Source organism: Aricia agestis, chromosome 5 (assembly GCF_905147365.1).
Source record: "Aricia agestis chromosome 5, ilAriAges1.1, whole genome shotgun sequence".
Taxonomy (NCBI): Eukaryota; Metazoa; Arthropoda; class Insecta; order Lepidoptera; family Lycaenidae; genus Aricia; species Aricia agestis.
In genome coordinates, this window is record NC_056410.1 from 3,479,375 (window position 1) to 3,497,807 (window position 18,433).

The following is an 18,433-nucleotide window of genomic DNA, read 5'->3' on the forward strand; positions in this document are numbered from 1 at the left end:
ACAAATTTTGTCTTATTTTTGCTCGATAATGGTACGATTTTTATATATTATGTAATAACTTATTAGTTATTACTCACAGATTTCAAACAAATAAGGTTATAACGCGTTTTTCATATCAGCAATAGGGTATTGTATTAAGTGAAAAAAGGTACTATAGTACTACTAGTAACATAATATTATAGTCTGGCATAAAAGTGAAGAAATTAAAAAGCCGCAACATCGTAGTGTCATCCCTTTTTACTTTTCCACTTTTTAATTTCTTCACTTTTATGCCATACTAAACCTGCGGTTACGAGTAGCTGGACAGCTTGAGTTCGAGCAGCATCTCGAAGACAGTCTCGACGAGTCGCGCGCTGGCGGTGAGCGCGGCGCGGCGCGCGTCCACCGACCCCCAGCGCATGTTGAGAGCGAACAGGTCGGGGTGGAACTGTACAACGTTTATCCGTTGAGAGCGCTTTTTCTGTCGTGTATGTTATTTACCACCCGCATGCGGACTAGAACCATAGTAAAAGGAGGGACTTCCCCTCCTTTTACTATGGTTCTAGTCCGCATGCGGGTTGTGTGCCGTACGTGGCGACGCATTGATACTATGGCGCACACATACAAGCCGCGCACGATGCCTTTGTATGAAGATGACTTACTTCCCCTCCTTTAACCACACTTTTACTATGCTAGAACCACGCGCGGGTGACAACTCGCACGATACGAAAAGTGCCCTAATTGGTCCTGATCTGACGGCTAGGTCTGACATAACACATAACTCATCCTCAGTCACTACTCATCCGGCTAGCCCAAAGATATTGGATGATTTTAACTCCGTTAAGTTAACCACCGTACTCAGAGACATTTAAATATGATTCATTTTAAAGAAGAGTTTGACAGATAATGTATATTACAAGCCTACAAGGTTTACGGATTTTGTCGCGGAGCACTTTTATTAATCCCGACGTTTCGGCTACTTTACAGCGGCCGTGTTCACGCGTGGACTGAGGTGAGAAGAACTTCAATAAATTGGACGCCTGTCACCTCAGTCCACCCGTGACCACGGCCGCTGTAAAGTAGCCGAAACGTCGGGATTAATAAAAGTGCTCCGCGACAAAATCCGTAAGTGTTTGAACCTTGTAATATAATGAGTGATACTCGCGTAAACCTAAGAAATCATTAGATAATGTATAATGAGACTTATGTCAAAATGTTGAATTAATTACATTTAAGTAATTAATGTTCCACTCTGAGTGCGGCAGTAAGGATCGCAAATCCGTCACAATACAGTGAAAATTGAGTCGCAATTCGGTCTTAATTTGTAGTAGATCAAGTATTGCTAGTAAAATATTTTTTATGAAAGTGATGCTCTAAATTCTAAACTGACATCCAAGCCTGGTAACGGCTCGGCGCTGTACTCCTGCGACACCTCGATACACTTCAGTATGGTCGCACGCTGCGGTGTCACATGCAGAACTTGGAACTTCCCCTGGTCAAAACAACAATTTTCAAGAAACTTGTTTTATTTGACAAGCTTTTCAATGAAATAAAAGTTTAGTTTTATTAGAAGTAGGCTACACAAGGGTTATTTACAGGTGCGCTAGTAGGCGCTAGCACTATAACGTCATTAACTTCCATTACAGGACCCACCATTTAACACACAAGAACAACACAATTTCAATAAGTATGTTAAGTATGTTAACATACTTATTAAAATTGTGTTGTTAAATGTGTACAGAGTACAAAAATTTTAAGTGGCCAATAAAATTTTACCTCTCTTTTCCTGTCGACTGCCTCACGAATTTGCATTACAATGTTTCTGCTGCCGGCTGCTACATTCCACCTGGAGAGTTAAAATTTAAAAGGTTATAATTATTTACATAGTGACATAAGCCATAAAAGAGGCCAAAAGGCGTAACATATACACTACAAATACATTATACAATATGTTTACGACAAGTTTGCCTAGGTTACTTCTATTCCACATAGCCAGACTAGCCTAAATAGCTTCAATGTTATCACATACCTGCTCCACTGGAAATTGTATGCCCTGGCGAGGAAGGCCATGGCGTGGTAGTTGTGTCTCTCGGCCGCCCACTCCTTGGGGCAGGAGCCCTCCACGTGGTTGTGGCCGTCGAAATCCGGGAAGAAGTCGCACGCCGCCTCGCGCATTATCTAAAATTGAACAACAAAATATGTTATACAATGTGCGGGTTTCCCCAGGATGTTATCCTTCACGGTACGAGCGTCCGAATTATGTACTTGAGATCTGAAAATGTCCATTGGTACACGCCTCCATCCGGGATAGTAATGGCACGGTTCGTAGTGGGTATGTGGGGCTGCGGTCGTGTATCACGCATTTCCCGTAGTCCCACCTTAAGGAGCAGAAACACCGTTGGGGTTTTAGCGGGTAGTCCCGGGTGCGGATATTACGTCCGCCCCGGGGAGTTCCACATACCTCGGTGGTCCTCATCGGTTATCCCCAGGACCAGGGGATGCGTAAATGCATTCCCCCTTCGAAAAAAAAAGGTTTGTAGTGGGTAGACCTTCTGTTCGCACTCGAGAGGGTCCTCTCGAGTGCGAACAGAAGGTCTACCAACTAGGCCGCGGACGCTCTACTTGCTACAACCCGCTACAAATGGTAATTATGAAACTGTACAGTTCGGTTACAGTAAATAGTTAAAAACTTAATATAAAATAACACCGAAATCAAAACTATGCCATTTTATCGTTTTGAAACACGAAAGAGAAGAAGTTAGAATTGGAAGACGCTCACATACGTATCGGTATACGGCTCCAAAATTATATTAAGCAACCTACAAAATTTACAATACTTCGATTTTGACGCAGAAGGTTATAAATAACATAAAATTATTTCTACTGTAAGTCTATAACTTTTGCCATTCTGGCTCTATCAGATATTATGATTGTATAAAAAAGCGTAGTTTCTAGTTTCCTTTCCCATCGCACAGCCTCTGATGATTTCTGAACTTTCGGGAAATTCAAATATGCAAAGTGCGAAGTCACTATGCGGTTATATCGTCATCTACCTGCATCATACGTCTGACGCTGTAGGGTCTGTCGAAGTGGTCTCGCAGTGCGGGCGTGGTGGCGTTGGCGATGGCCTTGAGCCGCACCGTGCTGCCCGCACACAGCCACGTCACCGACACACACACGCCCGTTACAGATATTAATACACCTTTGCTACAACATAGACCATATAATTTATAGATTGTCATAAGTGTCGTAGAAAAATGATCTACAAAAAAATGTTAGTCATATTACAAGACAATTAAGGTACGCGCACAGTTTGTCGGCGCGTGCCGGGGCGGATCGGGGCTCAGCGCAGCGCAAAATGCGCTTTAGCACACTATTGCCGGGCCGGGTCGCATCGCATTGCCGGATTTTAACGCTCACTGTGCCGGGGCGTGCCGGGGCGGGTCGGCGCGCAATGCATTGACGGATTTTGAGCCGAGGCTTGCCGGGCCGCATCGCATCACATCCGCGCGCCGCTTGCTATAGCACACTGTTGCCGCGGCGCAGCGGGTCTTGTCGGGCCGTGTCGCATTGACGGAAATCCGCCAAGCAAAAGTCCGCGCCGATGCGCCCCGGCACAATGTGCGATACGCGCATCCGCTTCCATACAAATTGTATGGAGGCGGATTTTTGCGATGCGCCCCGGCATGCTGAGCCCCGGCACGGCCCTTCTCAGTGTGCTCATTCCTTAAGTCTTGCTTGCAAGATACTATTTATTGAACGCAACTCACAGAATGAGTATATCGCAGAAACGTAAGAAAGAAGTCTATTTGTATTTCATCTAAATAAACAGCTTCTGTAAAATTATCTGTAACGCGCACGAAGCCGCAGGTATTATATCGTTTTTTTTTTTTCAAATCATTACGTGATCAACATCTGTTGTAAGATGTGGTAAGATATAGCCTACCGTACACATAGTCAACTAACCTGTCCGTATCGGGCTTGATGTCCCACCCTTGATATGGCATATTGCCGTAGCGAAGAGTAGCTATCCCGATGGGCCCTACAAACATTTAAACGCAACGGGTATTCGAAACATACCTAATATTATTTTAATAAGAATACGGACCAATTTTCAATCTCATAATAAATGTTTAAAAATTGTTGAACAGAATTCTCTTTACTACTTTATGTAAGTCAGTGACATTGACATTACTTCCCAAAACGTGTGGCAAAGTTTGTCACACGTTTTGGGAAGTAAAGCCCGTCACAGACTTAGCTATAATATATATTAATATACCGTACTATAATATATATTATACTAGCTACCACAAATATACATTATAGCTGAGTGTGTGGTCACGCGAAAATTAGTATAGAAAATATATAGTAATATGCCTAGCTATAAAAATATTAATATAATATATTATAGCTAAGTCTGTGACGGGCTTTATGCAAGATGAAGTTTCAGAATTTTAGAGCATTAAAGCTGTTGTTGACAATGCGAAAAAAGATGCATAATATTATTCTCTAAGCCTTGGTTAGTGGTGACCTCATCGTCAAATGTTTAGAATCTAAAGATGAAAACACGGTACTTTAGTGATAAAAAGTATTCACACAAAACGCCGGTCCTGAACTGGACAGTGAGCTTGTCCTCGTTGAACTTGTAGTCGTTGATGTAGTGGCTGGTCCAGAAGTTGTCCTCTCGCTGCCACTGGCAAACCACGGGCGGCTCCGACCACATCACGCTGTGCGGTAACCTGACCAAATTATATTTTAAAAACCATTATAGCTGATTAAAAAGGATTTAAAAGAGACATTATAATACTCTCGGACGTCAGAAACACTACAGCACTGGCGAGTACCGTACACATGTATTATAAATTATAATGCAAACATGTCAAGTAGCTGGCGTCCGCTCTTGTAATCAAAGTAAATTACTTAACTCCTTTTTTATAAATCTACTCGCTAACCCGGCAACGTTGTTTTTCCATATAAATTATTTCTAGTATCAATATAGAAAGTAAATAAAAACTTATTTTCAGGCCTAACAAATGTACGTAGGTATACAAAATTTCATTAAAATAGATTGAGCCGTTTTGGAGATGTTCGCGCACAAACACTGTGACACGAGAATTTTACATAACATAAGACAAGTTTTAGCTCAGCTCAGCTTAGATAAGTAAAAACGACGTAGGTCGAATGATGCAGTAGCTGTTACAGAAGTCATGATTCATGAATGATATCGATGACCACAGTGGAGATAAGAATTATTGCCACATAAAAAAATATGAAGGTACATATTATTATTAAGAAAACGTTGTCCTTAACACTTCCTTATTTAAAAAAAAACACTAATGCCTGTTTTCACCAACTGCCCCTAATTCTATAGACCAGAGGCTGTAGCTGGAGAGAATTAAAAAGTGCAGATAGAGCGAGTACATTTTTATCATATATTTCTGTACGGCATTTGAACCATAGATAGCTACATACTCAATGAACACAAGCGCCAACTTCTCGTACTCGGCCTCTGTCCGCTTGATTTCAGCCTCTATCTCTTCTGGGGTGCGGGTGACGCCGGGCGGGGGCGGCGAAGGTGCGCGGTACTGCACCTCGTACGACATTCGTTGCAGCTGCTTCGGTAGCTCCACTGTTAATACAATATAGGTATTGCGACTTTACTCACGAAGAAATATTAAAAGGTGTCGGTGGTGCAAGACGGATCCTTAGATATCTAGAAAACGTATAGCTCAATGAGGGTATTTGAAGTTCTATTTGCCGCCAAGTGCCACTAAGTACCCTTAGAGCCAGTCCACACGGCGTTGCATTGCGATGCACATGACGGAAAGCAGCCCCCGAGACGAAGCGAGAGGGGGTGTTGACTGAGGGGGTGCAGGCTGCTTAGTAATAATGCTGCGATGGCGCAGCGCCCGTGTGGCCGTGTGGACTGGCTCTTATCGCATTTTCGGCATCTAGAACTACCCCGGGGCAGGGCAGGCAGGGCGGGCCGAACGGATACGAAAATAGCCGAAGCTTAAATTAAGAACATAAACTACGTATAGCACTAATACTAAGTCTACATGCTTCGTGGATCATCGGTTTTGTTCGGCTATTTCCGTATCCATTTGGCCTGCCTTGCCTGCCCTGCCCCGGGGCAGTTCCAGATGCCGAAAACGCTATTAAGGTCTATCGTATCAAACTGCTGTCACATGTCACCATATTATATCTGTTATGTGTCACGATAGACCCAGGCTACATTGTTCGTCTTATCAAAATGAAGCTACTCGCAAAAGATTAGCTTGATTGTAATCAAAAAATAATTAACAGTTTGTGGTAATAAATACTAGTTGATTAACTTCTATAAATCATAATAAATTCTCAAGAGGGGTTTATCGGAGGATAAGATAAAGATTCTGTTTTATCAGATACGACAGGTTTTCGATATTATTATTTGTGGTTATTCCTAGTTACCTATATAGCTAGAAACAGTGAATCCACGCATTTGTGAAATGGTTCAATTTTATTAAATATTTGCGAGTTAGAACCAAAAAAATATGGTTGTGCGGTATGATTTATGGATCGTAGAATGATATTGAGGAACATGTGAGTGTTTTGTTATCTTTTTGTTGTTCGGACTACATTGCTACGGTGTATTATCAGTTAGCATATCGTTTCAAAGTTAAGGTGAAGAACGCGATATTGGCCACTAACCGATTAATTTGTGACTGAAATGTAAATCTTCACATTTAATTTTAAACTACCTTTATTTCACCTATATTAAATTACCTATTAACTAATGTTGTTTAAAAATTAAGCCATACTTAAACAATATTACTTAGATTTATCTGCAAGCTCTTAAAACTCTTATGATTTCTTTTCCTGTTCATATCTTATTATTATATTCAGTAACAGTTTAACTATAGCCTTATTGATAATAATATATAATATTGCATCCATTATGTTTATTTGTGTATTAAGTACATTTATTTATCTTATTATGTGTGTATCTTATCCTGTTTTTTGAAAATATTTTTAGTTTTTTTTTATAGTTGCCTGGGAGAGACTGTTTCTAGCAGTAAGGCCGCCAAGTCAAACTGTTTCTTTTATTGTAACTTCCTTAAATTGGGTTATTTTGTTAGTTTGAATATGTAAAGAGTTTTTATTTTATTTATTTATTAACTAGAAACTAGAAGCTTCATGTACGCACAAAATAACATTTTGTGGGTAACAATACTTTTTTCCCGCGTAAAGAAGCCTATGCCCTTTTCCGCATATTTTCTTCTCATATAGATAGATAGATAGATAGATAGAATATACTTTATTGCATTCAAAAAGTTGTACAAACATAAAGATACATTAAACAGGGTCACATGAATACAAAGGCGGCTTTATTGCTATTGAGCAATTTCTGCCAAGCAACCTTTGGTATAGGAGTACAATTGACAATTAACTTAGGGTATAATGTGCACTAAAATCTAAAATTAATGAAACAACTTAATTATTATATTCTAATATATACCTAATAATTACACAACCATTTACATTCCAATACACAAATAATTACTATAATAATATAAAGTAATAAATACTCTATATTCATAATACTAAAAGGAATGAGTCTGTGTATAATCCACTGAACATACATGTGAGTAAAATGGAGATAAAAAGAAGGAGAAGGATAAATAAAGTAATTTGTGAATGCTGAATGTCATAACAATATAAATATTACGTAGTGATTATATTCTCTTTGAATATTACATATATAGGATCCAATTTATATGATCATTTGATCATATCTGCATATTACATTATCATATTTCATTGATCCTATGAATATAATTGTTTAACATCGAGACAAACATCGAGATTGATCCAGTAGTTTAATTCGTTTAAAGTTTTCCAAAAGGTTTGTTGGTTTTGTTCCTAAAAAAATTCAAAACGTCATGATTTTAAAGAGTTTAAACCATAAATCTCTAAATTTTAAAACTTGAAAAATAATTTTCTTAACCTCAAGGCAGATACTAAAGCGTTGTCTCCGGTCTCGTATGAATGGACAAAGATAACTGTTTTTAGTATCTATAAATTATCTTTCTAGAACACACAACTGATTATTAAGTCATAAAATAGCCAACATGATCGTTGGCTATTTTATGACTTAACTGAAATAAGTACGCAATATTTAATGATTGTCTTTTTTTTCATCCAGAGTATACTGTACTCTTCTATGTAATGTGATCGCAGATACATTGAGGTATGGTCTAAGTAACTGGCAAGAGAACCCAAAGGAAGCCAGATGTCTGACCGGGTATATGACGGACGTACAGAAATGGGTGGACAAGGAAGGTCACTTGATCAACGTGTCTGGTAAAATGTTTATTGTTTATCCCGTACAAAAACACTCCAAGTTCCAACTCATGATATAAGTTGACATGTTGTTGTGTCAAATCTCAACAGTTAAGTAGTTAACCCGTCTCGCAAAAATTGACAAATACAGGCGAATACTACGGTCTACGAACGTGTAGAACGTATGGTATTACGCTAGCCCACGATCGCCAAGTATTCGTGGTGGCAATCATGGCATATTATGCGATTGTCCATCATAACCTAACATGTAGAGGACCTAGTACCTTCTCAGTAAAGTGCCAAAAATATTATATAGTAACTCCTTTCTTACAACTAATATGGTACAAATTTTTAGGACGCACCGCCTTAGACTTGTCGTTAAGAAGCGACCCCATAGAATCTTTGCAAAATGAGATGACTCTGCTCAGGCATCAGTCTGCCACCGAGAAGGTCAAGTATCTGAGCATGGCGAAGTGCAGCTTAACGCAGATACCACCGGTATGTTCCTAATATCACCAGCAAAAGACTTACAATTACGCATTTAGTAGTAGCGCAGACAATTAACATAGTGATACAAACCAAGAGCATCTTCGTTTTGCAAATAGCTGAATTTTTATATTCAAATAGTCTATAAATTCCAGCAAAATATAAAACTAGCTAAAAATGTTCCAGATATTCAACATACCAGACAATCTCGGACGTAGGTTGGCGGACACGGCCGAGTACATCAGCTTCTACGGCAACAACTTCTCCATGCACGCTAAGTACAATCAGTATGATATCGTATTGAACGCCAGCGATTCACATTTAGTCCTTGCAAACGACGAATTTTTGAGACAGAGTAAGCAAAATATTTATTAAACTACTTTTGATTAGTGTACGTTTGCAAATAACTCTACATCAAAATATTTTCAGAAATGTCCGAGTGGTCGCTGGGTTTCCGAGATATTCAATTCAACCTACTGAAAGAGTTGGATCTTCGGGCGTGCTCCATTCAAGTAATAGGAGATTTCAACTTTCGCAGCATGCCGAACCTTACCCATCTATACTTAGGTGAAAATAATATTTACTACGTCAACGCAAACGCCTTTAGAGGCCTTAAAAATTTGCGACATTTAGATATGAGCAGGAACTACCGGTTGGACGAGAACGGGATGCACTGTCGGGTAACGTTTGAAAACCTTAACGTTCTTCGGAGATCTAGACTCGAGTCTCTTGATTTTTCCTTCACGAGATTAGAGGACAGGATTATCCACATCATAGCTCGATTAGGAGATAACTTACAAAAACTCTCACTGTGCTACACGGGTATCACCAAGCTCCCAGACAATGTTTTCCAAAATACCTCATTACGGTATCTAGACATCTCTGGGAACGTCGAGGCCTTATCGTCCGTGAGATCATTAAAGGGGACGGAGGACACATTGCAGGTGGTCTACGCAAAGGAAGTGATTTTGAAAAACATGAAACCGTTCGAAAATTTCACCAACCTGGAAGTTTTGAAAATATCGTATAACAACATCAGACATATTAGCGGGAAAGATGTCAAAAATCTTAAAAAATTACAAATCCTAGATCTAGATAACAATAAAATGTCGGCGTGGTTTCAACCATTTTTGTACCGCCTGCCTAATCTGAAAGTCCTGTCGCTTCGCAACAACAACATAAACGTCATTACGGAGGAGATGTTCGAGGACTTTAAGAATCTGTCGTACGTGAGCTTCTCCGGGAACTTCATGGTGTGCAACTGTCACGCCAGAGACTTCTACGACATCGCCCTCCAGAACGAGTTCAGGCGAACCAATACGTTAGTTAAACCGATAAATTTCTCGAACGTATCCCTGTATCACAACGGATACGTCGACTTCAACACGATGATATTGAATCGGAATAACATCAGCAAGGGTTGCCAAGAGCGAAAACGTTGCAATACGGATGGGAGCAATTCTGGGAGTTACTTGATTCTCGATTACGAGGAGTCCCTGTACCGCTGCCTGGCGGTGCCGGAGAGCACTTCGCTGAACTTCCACGAGATCCCCACGTGCAACCAGTTCGCGCGAGACATCGATCTGAGCGACGTGCTCCAGGAGAGCTGGAACAAGCTGTATCTGATACTCTGCCTTCCCGTTTTGATTGTACCAGTCTTGGTATTTTTATACAGTTTCAGGAAGAATTTCAAATATTTTTTGATAACGATGAGAAATTCGGCGATGCTAAGTTTGATCAACAAAAACAAAAATCATGATGGTAAGTTCTAATGCTTTGTGGTAGCTCCAGTACCATTTGCAATAAACTTTAATTTAAAATTGAGTGGACTGTATTTTTGGAAATAGAAAGGAAAGAGCAGTTAAAGTAATTCTAAGTTCTAACCTTGAATCTGGATTCTGTAACTCCTCGGAGGTCTCCTGAGGTCGAAGGTCTTTCTTATTTGCTTCGACACAGTTTTTTTCACTTTGGCTGATTTAAATACTCCTGTAGGTTATCGCGCATAGTAACGAGGTAAAAAAAAGATACATACAGCCGAACGTATTACCACTTCTGTCTACTCTGGTATTACCTTCTCCTTTTTGGAAGTCGGTCAAAAATGACAATTCGTTAGATTTGATGGCGGCGGCAGTCATTGGTTCGTTGTTCGCGCTGATTTTTTGTTTAACACTGATTTGCGATAACTAAACTGCTCTTTATATAATATAGACCTGGATCCCAGAAGGATAAGACATAACTTACTCTCTGATGGATGAAACCATAGGTTGTTAGTAGTGCCTCGTGTACTTAGAATACCTGAGAATTTGTGTAGCTCTAAGTGTGATACCTGGTCAGGTACCAGGAACCAAAGTGGACAAAAATGAGTCTTACTTTACTTATTTTCAAATGGCTAATATTTATATATGTTACGCTCAAAGACCGAAATCGCTCAATGAGCTAAAAAATGGCTCACAAGTCACAACACGTTGTGGTCACAGTGAAACAGCCACGACGCGAAATTCCCGTCGTGGCTGATATGCTATTCGATTTTCTTGATTTGTTCTTGATTGATTAATCGTCTTTAGGTACGGAAGTTATATTTGAATTACCATGCGTACTACAAAATATTTCTTTTTTTTTACTAAATCACTGCATAATAACGTGTTTATCATTATTATTTATAAAATATCCATAGTTCCATACTATCCGTACTAATATTATTACTGTATGTCTGGCGCAACGTACTTGCGGGCATCAACTAGTAGTATTATCTCTAAATTATATAAATAAAAATAAAACTAAATTTTTATAATTTATTAAGATCAGATTACCTTATATTAAAAAAAAACAACAACAAACAATAACACGTTGCGCCAGACAGACAGACAGTAATAATATTAGCACGGATAGTATGGAACTATGAATATTTTATAAATAATAATGATAAACACGTTTATATGCAGTGATTTAGTAAAAAAGGAAATATTTTGTAGTACGCGTGGTAATTCAAAATTCAAATATAATCTTCCATACCTATAGACGATTAATCAATCAAGAACAAATCAAGAAAATCGAATAGCATATCAGCCACGACACGAATTTCGCGTTATGGTCTTTTTGTGATTGCTAGAACGCGTCGTGGCCATTTTCATTAGAGCCACGACGCGAATTTCACGTCGTGGCTGTTTCACCGTGACCACAACGCGTTGTGAGCCATTTTTTCGCTCATTGAGCGATTTCGGTCTTTGAGCGTAACATATATAATTTGTAGATTATTGTTCTGAACTAGTGTCATGTAGTGTAAGACACTTTTCAATGACTAAAACTATTGTCAGACGTTTTAAAAGAAGCTCTGCTGCTATTTTTTTTTTCAAAGGCATTATTTTTACTTTATAAATTAATATAACACCTTAGAAAACAATACGATATTGCAAGAATTTATTTTCTACTAGCTGTTGCCCGCGAATTTGTCCGTGTCAGCATACTGCATAGTATAATAACAAAGATGGACAATTGTCCTCTGTTTCCTTACCCAAAGGGTAAAAATGGGACCCGATAACAAAGATATTTCAGCCTATCCGTCTGTCTGTCTGTCCATATCCAGGCTGTACCTCCCCTTTCTAACGTGTAGTGAATATTATTAAAGTATGGATACAATTGAGTATTTTTGGTCATATAATATCAAGTGCCTACCTGTTAGACCCAGATCCCAGAGCGATAAGACAACTTACTATCACAATATGGATGAAACCTTAGGTTCTCAGTAGTTCCTTATGTATGTACTTAGAATACTTTCGAATTTGTGATTCTCTACATGGAGCTATACTCACTCTGACTCACTCACTCATAATGTGTAAAAATGTATGTCTGTCTGTCTGTAACGTCTTCACGCCCAAACCGCGTAACCGATTTTTCTGAAATTTGGTACGGAAATACTTTACTTTTTAGGAAATATGATACTTTTATCCCGAAATGACCTGAACTGACCAGGTGTCACACTTAGTAATTCGCAGGTATTCTTAGTACACGAGGCACTACTAATAACCTATGGTTTCATCCATCAGAGAGTAAGTTATGTCTTATCCTTCTGGGATCCAGGTCTAATAAGATGGGTGGGAATAATTTGTCACACTCTCTATGCGTGAACAAGGATTTTTTATTTCACTAACTTGGATTATGAAAAAGTATTAATAACGGAATTTGGGATCATTCGCTTTGTATTACAGTCAATTATGTGCAATTCACAGATACATTACAATTTAAAAAACAGCGGAAGTATCTATTATTTTTAATGAGTCTCTACAGGAGGCTATTTAAGGCAGAGGAGGACGATTTATATTATAAGCGTATCAGTTGCTCCCAAAAATTATTATCCTTCAATGTTTCAGAGAACTCCATATACAACTATGACGTTTTCGTGTCCTACTGCAATGAAGATAGGCAGTGGGTTTTGGACCACCTTTTGCCTCACCTCGAGAACGATTGCAACATAAGCGTTTGCTTACATGAAAGAGATTTTCAGGTATTATTGATTGAGCTCGTGCTAAATTTAAATAAAATTTCTGCGTCATTGTTTTCATTCTCTGGATAATATTTATACGTGGGAGAGCCATGCCTCGGCACGAATGGGCCGGCTCGACCGGAGAAATACCACGTTCTCACAGAAAACCGGCGTGAAACAGCGCTTGTGCTGTGTTTCGCCGAGTGAGTGAGTTTACCGGAGGCCCAATCCCCTACCCTATTCCCTTCCCTACCCTCTCCAATTCCCTTCCCATCCCTACCCTCCCTATTACCCTAGTCCCTCTTAAAAGGCCGGCAACGCACCTGCAGCTCTTCTGATGCTGCGAGTGTCCATGGGCGACGGAAGTTGCTTTCCATCAGGTGACCCGTTTGCTCGTTTGCCCACTTATTTCATTAAAAAAAAAATATTGTGTCTACCTAATATCTCGTTCGTTTAGGTTTTACCTGTGTCCATTCTAATAACGCATTTATGTTCATGACTATCTAATTACGCAATTGGGACAGCAAAAATGTAGACCTGAACAATTTCAGGTGGGTCTCTCGATCTTGGAGAACATAGTGTCGTGCATGGACCGGTCGCGGCTGATCGTGCTGGTGCTGTCGCGCCCGTTCCTGCTCAGCCAGTGGTGCCAGTTCGAGATGCACCTCGCTCAACACAGGCACGTAAAGTAGTACAAGGTTTTTAAATCCACGAACAGAATCGTCGCCATAAAAATCACATTGCTTCGCTTGTAACATAAGGCGTTACGGAAAGGTTTAATACTGCCCACACCGGTTTCGGTGACGGTGGCTGGTTTCATTGAAACCAAGCCAGGTACGCAGGAGTAATTTTATAGTGCCCAAGTGTGTGCGCAGTACACAAGAGCACTCTCTATTCCTTTACTCTCATAACCCAGTGGGACGGCAGACCGACACGACTGGCAAGAGAGCAGGCGCAGGACCGACTTTTTACATGCCCATCCGACGCATGGATCATCTTACTTGTCAGACAATCAGGTGATCAGCCTGCATTGTCCTAACCAAACTTGGAAATAACATGTTTCCAACGCGGGATTCGAACCCACGACCTCCGGAGTCGAGAGCGACGCTCTAACCACTAGACCACGGAGGCGTTTAGTCTATACTTGGGGTCTATACTACGAATAATAAAAACTAAGGAAACGTAACTCCCATACTTCAACCCAGCGACCACATAACCCAATAGACGCCTAATGTTTTGATTTCTCTTAACAAATTATTGTGTCAATGTGCTGAGGTAAGCGACGCGGGGGGAGAGAGAAGAAATGCATTACGATTGGCCAATTCAAATTCACGGCATGTCATAAATCAGAACTAGTGATGTGAAGTATGAGAAGCGCTTGTCAAAAGAAATAAAAAAAACCAGTACAATGTACATATTTATTTTAAAGTATAGAATGAAGAAAAGAATCCTCTCGTCTGTCAAGCGCCCAAAATCGGCGTCTTAATACGACCTAATATAAATAAACAATATAAGCCAGCTTGTTTCTCTCCTTGTTACACTTCTTACAACGTAAACAATAAAACAGAGATGCAAATAAAAGCTGCCAACCTTTGTTTAGCATAAAAAAGGTTATTAATTGTGGCAAGCTTCTAAAGAGATACAAAAACGTCTTCGGATTATATTAAAAAAGTACCTATACTTACCTATATTTAAAAACATACTTTTTTTTACAAATTATATACTTATACTTTTTTTAACTTTCAAAGGGCAAAAATTATGTGATATTATTTGATTTTTGCGAAAATTTTATCGTTTACGCAACACAATAGGAAAAATCACCCGATTTTGAAACATTCTTCATTGGTGCTCCGCTTCTATTGGTCTTAGCGTGATAATATATTATAGGCTACATCCTACTAATATTATAAAGGCGAAAGTTTGTTTGGATGTATGGATGTGTGGATGTATGGATGTTTGTTACTCTTTCACGCAAAAACTACTGAACGGATTTTAATGAAAATTTACAATAATATAGCTTATACATCAGAGTAACACATAGGCTACAATTTTAACCGACTTTCAAAATGGGGGAGGTGTTATGTTCGTTTTCTTATATTCAACGATTACTCCGCCGTATGTTAACCGATTTTCAAAATTTTTCTTTTGGTATAATTCATCAGGTACTTACCACGGGACCAGACTGACGTGGTGTGAAGCGTCCATAGAAAAAAAAAATCTATACCTACCTAATATAATAACATTGAAGAGTATGTTTGCTTGAACGCGTCAATCTCAGGAACTACAGGTCCGATTTAAAAACTTATCTTAGTGTTAAATTGATCATTTATCGAGTAAGACTATAGGCTATATTATATAATATATTATCACGCTAAGACTAATACGACCGAAGAAACTCAGGAAAATGTGAGAAAAACGGGGTTTTCCCCGTTTTTCGAAAAACGGGGGAAATATTTTTTATGGGAAAATGTACGGTTTCTGTAAAATTCCTAATTTACGCGGGCGAAGCCGCGCGGGACATCTAGTAGGATATATAATAAAGCCTTCCTTGATTAATACCGAAAAAAAAATTCAAATCGGTCCAGTAGTTTCTGAGATCAGCGCGGTCAAACAACAAACAAACACTTCAGCTTTATATTTATTATTAGTATAGATTATTTGACTTGCTAATTCCGCCACATGATTTCTAAGTCACAATAAAATTGATGGAAATTTATTTCTAAAAATAGTTGTTCGCCAATAAAACTGCTTGAAGTTTTAGTGACTATAAATCTTTACTTGGTTACTTACTTTACGCTTTCAAGATAAGATTTCATGATTACTTCGCAACGCCGACAAAAAACTACGCTTTGTGATGGGTAGATAATAGTAGTAGACAGGGCCCTCGCTAGCATATGTACAATGTGTGCAATGCGCGCCATCCTCTAGGGACGCCAAGTCGCCATCTTTAGGGGCGCCAAAACCAAGTACCGAAAAAATTTGCCTAAGGGGCGCCAGAAGCCCTTACGGGGGCCCTGGATGGTTTATCCATATTTCTCTTACTAAATTTGGCAAAAACAGTGTTGGTACTGCAGAGCTCAGTAATCGTCGACAATTTTTATTGCTATAAATTATAATCATTAATCAGTTGTTTAACAACAGTCCAACTCAAAATGACTTGAGCATATCACGCTTTGTTTCGATTTTCGATTAAAAAAAAAATTATACCTCTGAAAGATAGTTGGTATCACATCACTAGTGACGCGTGACGATAACGGAGGAAAGGATAAGCATCACTAATTTGTATTTGATAGAAAGGGATATGACATATGTCAAATGCTTTCGTCATGGATTCAGACCAGAGTAATTTGAGCTCCGAATAAATTGATTCTTGACAGTAAAAAAAAATTTGTATGAAACGCACGAGATGTACCTACACGGGTCACGGATGTGGTCGATACTAAGACAGATTTCGCTGTCATTATCTAAAGTAAGACATAAATCAAATTAAGTAAAATGAGTTTGACAAAATTGTCATGTCAACCTGGTTGAATGTCATTCGAGTATATTACACGAAAAATGTGTACCGAACACATGCATAAATATATGCATGTATTCGGTTCACATTTTGTAGCCTTTTGGTGCACTTTTTTTGACGGAGTTACTCTTCCTTAGTTTTTTATTATTCGTAGGGTCTATAAGAACTTTGGAAGAACAACGACTCTTCGATAGCGTTATACTTCATATAGATGCAGTATAACTGCAATCAATTATGTCAATTTTCGACAATCATAGTCGCGCGTCAAGTTAACAGAGACGTCAACGTATCGACAGCTGCAGTCGACTGCTTCGCATGTTGGTTGACGATGTGAAAGGAGCACTTAAAAATCTGTTTTAAACGTTGTGATAGAATATTAATAATTTTAATGATAATAAATAAACAAATTCAAATTAAATTCATAATGTTTTTCAGACTTTTGGAAACAAGACGCGAGGACCTTATTTTAATTCTTCTCGAGGACATACCCAGGCGTCTCCGGCCGACCACTCTTCACTATCTGATGGTCACCAAAACCTACATCGTTTGGCCGCACTCCAAGCCGAATGACGGCGATTCAAAAAAAGAACTAGAAAAAATATTTTGGAAAAGACTGAAAAAAAGCTTAGTGGTCCAAAAACTGAGGCAACTAGAACGAAACGTTTCATTGGCGTGAGATAGACCAGTCGAAGTGGAACTTCTCGAAGCACATCAAGAGTGAAAATTTAAGCGGACGGAGTAACAATTTTGGATTTCCTATGAAGTTTTTATTCTGCCATACATCCTATTTTATCTAGTCTAAACTCTTAGAAATAAACCTGACATATCAGTAATCCCAGATACTTTAATTTATAATGAGTAATAAGTTATTTCCCCCCCCCCCCCCCCCTTTTTACCCGTTTACGTTAATTAGACAAGTTAGTAAGATGAGTTTTTATTCAATTCATTTGTCATTTCAATGTTTAAGATAATAGAGACAGGTACGTTTGAAGTGCGAAAATATGTATGAGTTTGTGTTGCACCTAGCATAGTATTATTTAAAATACTATTAAAAATATATTATTAAGTAACTAAAAATGTTTATTATTTCCACTATTTTGTCGGGCTTCCTGCTGGTGAGTAACGACAAAACAAACTTATCAACTTATCGAATTATTATCAATAGTTCACAAACAACATACGGTGAGTAACGACAAAACAAACTTATCAACTTATCGAATTACTATCAATAGTTTTAGAAGTAAGTTATCTATATTATATTAATACAGAAGCGAAAAACTTGGATCCCTTTTGACGAAAACAACGAAATTTTGCACAGTTATAGTTTATATGGTGAAGGAGTGCATCGAGCTAATATTATTTTGAAATTATGCTTTTATCACACATTTTTTAACAAATAAAACATTACACACACTACAACAAACACACAGGAGATTTTGATTGACAAGCCTATAAACACGAATTGTACTCTTTTATTTATGATATAAAAAATTAAATCTTTTTGACTGACTGAAGTCTGTTGTCAAATTGAAAAAAGATTTAGTATTTTTATTGAATCTTAAGCTGGGAACAAATTATCGGAAGTTTTCATCGGATGCGGCTTGTTTGTATCTGATTAATACAAAATACACTAAACTGTGCACACTGTC

General features: G+C 38.6%; 2 protein-coding genes across 4 annotated transcripts in view; one reads left to right on the forward strand and one right to left on the reverse strand.

Moving 5' to 3' along the window:
• LOC121726951 (dynein axonemal intermediate chain 7-like) overlaps positions 1 to 18,433 on the reverse strand; it is a 44,530-nt gene that overhangs the window by 15,642 nt on the left and 10,455 nt on the right. The window contains exons 18-25 of one of the 3 annotated variants that reach the window (XM_042114605.1): positions 5,452 to 5,608; positions 4,576 to 4,718; positions 3,946 to 4,021; positions 3,033 to 3,186; positions 2,009 to 2,157; positions 1,756 to 1,825; positions 1,370 to 1,471; positions 284 to 427 (exon numbers count right to left, since the gene is read on the reverse strand). In XM_042114605.1, the coding sequence (XP_041970539.1) occupies positions 290 to 427; positions 1,370 to 1,471; positions 1,756 to 1,825; positions 2,009 to 2,157; positions 3,033 to 3,186; positions 3,946 to 4,021; positions 4,576 to 4,718; positions 5,452 to 5,608 (989 nt within the window). In that variant the 3' untranslated portion in view covers positions 284 to 289. Of the gene's footprint in view, positions 1 to 227; positions 428 to 1,369; positions 1,472 to 1,755; positions 1,826 to 2,008; positions 2,158 to 3,032; positions 3,187 to 3,945; positions 4,022 to 4,575; positions 4,719 to 5,451; positions 5,609 to 18,433 lie in introns of those variants that run through there. The other 2 variants (XM_042114604.1, XM_042114606.1) reach the window with 2 other exon arrangements.
• LOC121726953 (toll-like receptor 13) lies at positions 6,443 to 17,805 on the forward strand. Its single transcript, XM_042114607.1, has 8 exons — positions 6,443 to 6,561; positions 8,165 to 8,322; positions 8,657 to 8,799; positions 8,974 to 9,142; positions 9,217 to 10,548; positions 13,155 to 13,288; positions 13,819 to 13,946; positions 17,220 to 17,805. The coding sequence occupies exons 1-8, from the start codon at positions 6,533 to 6,535 to the stop codon at positions 17,458 to 17,460; spliced, it is 2,334 nt and encodes a 777-aa protein (XP_041970541.1). The 5' UTR covers positions 6,443 to 6,532; the 3' UTR covers positions 17,461 to 17,805.

Excerpts from the sequence above, each read along its gene's own strand:
- LOC121726953 (XM_042114607.1), top strand. The coding sequence starts at position 6,533 with ATGGATCGTAGAATGATATTGAGGAACAT. Across the intron at positions 8,323-8,656 it reads TCACTTGATCAACGTGTCTG|GACGCACCGCCTTAGACTTG; the intron begins GTAAAATGTTTA and ends ACAAATTTTTAG. Across the intron at positions 9,143-9,216 it reads CGACGAATTTTTGAGACAGA|AAATGTCCGAGTGGTCGCTG; the intron begins GTAAGCAAAATA and ends AAATATTTTCAG.